We start from the raw sequence: 5,232 nt of genomic DNA, 5'->3' as shown, positions 1-5,232 counted from the left end.
TGAAGACCACCTGAAACGGCTGCAGACAGTGTTGGAAGCCATCAAATCATCGGGGCTAACGTTAAAACCAGAGAAGTGCCACTTCGCCTACGAGGAACTGCGGTTCCTAGGTCACATTGTTAGCAAGGATGGTGTTCGGCCAGACCCGGAGAAAACAGCTGCAACCGCACAATTTCCACCGCCTGCTGAAAAGAAAGCAGTGCGCAGGTTCCTTTGGCTGTGCTCTATTATTGACAGTTTGTAAGAACTTTTTCGCGAATCGCAGAACCGTTGACGCAGCTTACAAAGGCTGACGTACCTTTTAAATTTGAAGCGCCGCAAGGAGCAACCTTCGACGAACTTAAGCGCCGCCTGCAGTCCCCTCCTGTCCTTAGCCACTTTGATGGAAACGCTGAGACAGAAAGTCACACCGACGCAAGCAGTTTAGGACTAGGTTCTTGTCCAGAAGGGTGCCGGACTGGAGAAGGTAATCACCTACGCTAGCAGGTCCCTCACAAAAGCCGAAGTCAATTACTCGAAGACCGAGAGGGAGTGCCTCGCGATCATCTGGGCCACTTATAAGTTTCATCCATAGCTATACGGCCGACCATTTAAGGTGGTAAGCGACCATCACGCGCTCTTCTGGCTGGCTAATTTGAAATACCCCTCCGGCCGCCTTGCCAGATGGAGCCTACGACTTCAAGAATTTGACTCGACTGTATCTATAAGTGGGCCGGAAGCATTAGACGCAGACTGCTTATCCCGCGCTCCCGTCGACGTTCCTCCGAAGGACGATGACGACGATGCCTTTCTGGGACCAGTAAGCACCAGCAGCTTTGCACAACAACAGCGATCAGATCCTCAGCTGAACGACCTAGCAGATTACTTGGAAGGCAAGACCGCTTCTCCTCCTGCTGTGTTTAGTCGTCAGTTGTCGTCGTTCGCCATACGCAATGACGTCATCGTAAAGAAGAACTTCGCTCCCAACAAGACAGCGCATCTTCTTGTCGTGCCTAAAAACCTCAGACAGGAAATTCTTCATGCGTTGCACGACGAGCCAACAGCAGGGCACCTCTATTTTGCGCGCACGTTGCATCGAATCCAGAAGAAATACTACTGGCCGCGACTGCCTGCCGATGTTGCTCATTACGTAAAAACATGCCATGAGTGCCAGCGACGCAAGACGCCGCCGATCAGGCCAGCTGGGCTACTGAACCCGATACCGCCCCCTTTCAACAAATTGGGATGGATCTTCTCGACCGCTTTCCATCTTCATCTGCGGGTAACAAGTGGATCATCGTGGCCACCGACTACCTTACCCGATATGCCGAAGCTAAACCACTGTCCCATGGTACTGCGGTAGAAGTCGCAAAGTTTTTTGTTGAACAAATTCTCTTGCGACACGGCCCCCTAGAAGTCCTCATCATGGACAGGGGAACGGCATTTACGGCAGAGCTGACGCAAGTCATCCTAGAATACAGTCATATGAGTGATCGACGAACTACTGCATACCATCCTCAGACAAATGAACTTACGGAGCGTCTCAACAAAACTATTGCGGATATGATTGCAATGTACGTCGACGCCGAGCACAAGACATGGGACGCCGTTCTACCCTACGTCATCTTCGCTTATAATACCGCCGTCCAGGAGACAACCAGGTCGACCCGGTTCAGTCTTGTGTACGGCAGGGAGTCCACGACGACGCTTGACGCAATGCTGCCACACGTAACCGATGAAGATAACCTGGACGTCGCCGCCCACCTTCAACATGTAGAGAAAGCCCGAAGACTCGCCCAAATGCGCATTAAAGACCAGCAACGAACCGACGCCCGACATTGCAACTTACTACGACGCGATGTGAGTACAAGCTGGGAGATCAAGTCTGGGTTTGGACGCCGATTCGCAGCCGCGGACTGAGCGAAAAGCTTTTACGCCAACCCTACGGCCCCTACAAGGTGCTTCGCCGACTAGGGCCCGAATTCTGAAACACTCCTAACTTTAGACAGCTTCCTAACCTTCCGCAAGGAGCCCTCCATGCTCCCTAAACGTAAGGCGCTCCCAGAAGGCAAATGCGTATTCCAGAAGCTTCCCATCGCCTTCCCTGCCTAAGGAGAGCCTCAGCAAAGGAGGCCGAACCGAAAAGAGTGCTGGTTTCGAGACTATACGCAAGCGATGCAAAAAAATATGCACTGTATTGCTAAAGCAAACTGCTAGCGTTGTTAACTCTATAGTTCCATCGATACATCTGACCATACATTTTATTTGTTTGGTTAAGCACCGAAAAAGAATGACAAAAGCGCTGTATTGGACGGGAAAGCAAACTCAGTCTGGCAACCGTCGTAACATCTGACCGGCGTCGAGAGGTCACATCGCCATCGTCGCCGCGCGTCGCGGCATTTTGTTGGTTTGTCCTTGTGTTTCGATTGCGCTCGTGTCTTCTTGTTTGCCATGCCGGGCAAAGCTTATTTCACGGAGGAGGAGAAGGATTTACTCACAGAGCTTATCAACAAGTACAGCAGCATTGAAAGCAAAAAAAAACCGATGCTGTTTCGCTCAACGCAAAGGCGAAGGCGTGGGAGCGCCTCTGTGCTGAGTATAATAGCATGCCGTACGTGCGATCAAGAGAAGTGAAGCAGTTAAAAAAATTGTGGGACAACCAGAAGCAGAAACTAAAAAAAGAAAAGGCGAAGCAAATTCGAGATGTGATGGCCACATGTACGTTTCGTCTTATTTTTTAACCCACAAATTTCCATTTGTTTTTCGCCGGTAGGTTGCAAATATATATTGCAATGTATTTATTGCAGGCGGTGGACCACCGCCTGAACCACTCGATGAGAGGCTCGCTCGAATCGAGGCGCTCGTGCCGCACGTGACGCTGCGGGTGCAGAATCCTTTTGACAGCGACAGGCAGTCACAGTCGCCAGCCAGCCAGCTCCATGCTAGCCAGCTCCATGCCAGCCAGTCCGTTGCTGAAATTATGGATGGCATGGTGACGGGGGACGACCACTCCGACGACAGCGACGACGGTAAGCGGAACGAGATTTCTACTTCCACCACCGTTTCTGTAGTTCTGCGGTTGCCGTCAGGTGTTTTACTGCTTGCGGTGCAGTAATTGTTCGATTGCTGCTGACGTCATGGCAAAGGATTTCTGGCCTCGTTTCCAGGCCTGTCTATTCTCAACCATTTCAGAATTAGCGACTGGGCCACATTTGCGTTGTTAATTGGTCATTTTCGGTTGCTGCTCTAATTGTTATGCATATTTAACTTTATCTTATGAATATTGTCGTAATTAACCAAGAGCAGATTGTAATAAAATGCCGTCTACCTGTGCACTTTAAAGCATATGGCCACATTCCTCAACCTGCGCATACTGAACGAAATAACAGTGCAGAAAAGGAAGACAACACTGACACTTTTTTTTGCCTTCCTTCTTTGTCTCTGTCCCTGCGCTGTTATTCCCTTCAATGTCGACAACTGTTTGCTCTTTTCACGTAGAACTAGTGTGAATATGTGGGTAGGCAAACACCGTACGTCCATTGTAAATGCATATACTTAAGCTCCCACTGCAACAAGCTGCAGGAGCTTGTGTGTTCGAAAAACTTTTTAGCGTACATCATACATTGCGTATTTTGAGACGCTGATTATACACGAAGTCGTGCACTGAAATACTTGCTCAGACGCCATGAAGTATGCTTTTCTTGAATGCCATTTATTTGTTTCTTATGTTTCAGTAACGTTTTTTTTTGCAGAATTTGTGATGAATATGCACATCAGCCAGGATCAACCGGACCAGCCAGGATTTCCCGGAGCACCGCCAGTGCTTACCACCAGCAATGGCGGAGGGCTGTCAGCAGAAGTGACGGCTTTTCGTACAGAGGAGGCAGCACCACAGCCACACGACTCCGGAGCTGAATGTACTGTAGCCCGTCGTCGTCAAGGTGGTCGACTTGCTGCCGTTGATACGGCGCTATCAACAGAACTGGAGGCTTGCCTGCGATGCGCCGAAGATGAGCGCAGCCAAAGGCGCATCGAACATGATAGAAGGCTAAAAATGATAGAAAACGAAGATGCTTTAAAACAAGAACAATATGCTGATGAAAAGAAAAAACGCAATATTCAACATAAAATGAATATGCGCGTATTGCGCAGCAAATTTAAAGTGCACAATCTGAAAGCAGCTGCTCTGCTGAAAAAGCTTGAAGCCATGCCACAATAAAGACTTTTGTGCAGACACTTTCATTGCCATTTTATTTTATCCTAAAGAATGAGCACCGATTGCTTTAATTATGCAGCATTAACCTCTGTTTACCTCTACACAGTGTCCATGTCGCTGTCATCTTCACTTAGGACACTAGTGAAGCAACGCTGGATAAGGTGCCTGCGATGCTGGGTGCCCAGAAGTGCGTCAGGTTCAGTCATCTCCGCATCTGCATCTTCAGGCTTTGGTTCATCACCATTAGGGACGGGATCCCTCAAAGCACAAGCAACATTATGCAGTGCAGCACATGCGTTTATAATTGCCACTGACCGCTCTGTCAGCGTTTCGAGCTTCGTCCTCAAGCATGCGAATCGCCTCTTCCATACCCCAAAAGCCCGCTCAATTGAGTTCCTTGTTTTAATGTGACTTGTGCTGTACCTGTAAGGAACATAGAAACATAATGAGCTCACGCTTATTTCACATAGTTTAAGCAAAACAATTTCTTCCTTGCCTTTTCTCAGCAGCTGTCCGAGGGTTTCTCAAAGGTGTCATCAAGTAGGGCGAACACGCATACCCTTGATCACCGAGAAGTATTCCAGTTGCTGCCTTCTGCTCATACATCACCATTACCCTGCTGTTGGAGAAAATGCGACTGTCGTGTACAGATCCAGGCAAGCTTGCTACAACATCATAAAATTGGAGCTCGGGCCCCGAGACCACCTGTAAAAGTAAAGGAATTATGCAGACAGTAGCATGTGGATAACCATATTGTATTTGTACAGATATCTTGTACAGCTTTCTAAATGCCTCTCTAGAGGCCTTCGGTATATTTGTGATAGTGCTGCTGTCTGATGGACTGGCCAAAACTTTCTGTGGCATGCATAGGTAGCCATGGTCACTGGGCATGTGTACGCACTCCAGATAAGTATGCAACATGTGTACATAAGTAAGCAACGTTAAATAATTCGCTTTCACTTTACAACCTTCTGTTCGGGTGTTTATGATGTGTCTGTGTGTTTACTTCAGTGTACGGACTAGTGTGGGCACCTGTG

General features: G+C 48.5%; 1 protein-coding gene across 1 annotated transcript; it reads left to right on the top strand.

Moving 5' to 3' along the window:
- Positions 1-2,501: 2,501 nt before the first annotated feature.
- LOC146183299 (uncharacterized) lies at positions 2,502-4,269 on the top strand. Its single transcript, XM_084609099.1, has 3 exons — positions 2,502-2,697; positions 2,787-3,008; positions 3,732-4,269. The coding sequence occupies exons 1-3, from the start codon at positions 2,586-2,588 to the stop codon at positions 4,196-4,198; spliced, it is 801 nt and encodes a 266-aa protein (XP_084465225.1). The 5' UTR covers positions 2,502-2,585; the 3' UTR covers positions 4,199-4,269.
- Positions 4,270-5,232: the final 963 nt, after the last annotated feature.

This window comes from Amblyomma maculatum, chromosome 7 (genome assembly GCF_055883805.1).
Source record: "Amblyomma maculatum isolate TAMU_Amacu chromosome 7, ASM5588380v1, whole genome shotgun sequence".
Lineage (NCBI taxonomy): Eukaryota > Metazoa > Arthropoda > Arachnida > Ixodida > Ixodidae > Amblyomma > Amblyomma maculatum.
The sequence above is the reverse complement of the archived record's forward strand: the minus strand, read 5'-3'. Positions and strand labels throughout refer to the sequence as shown.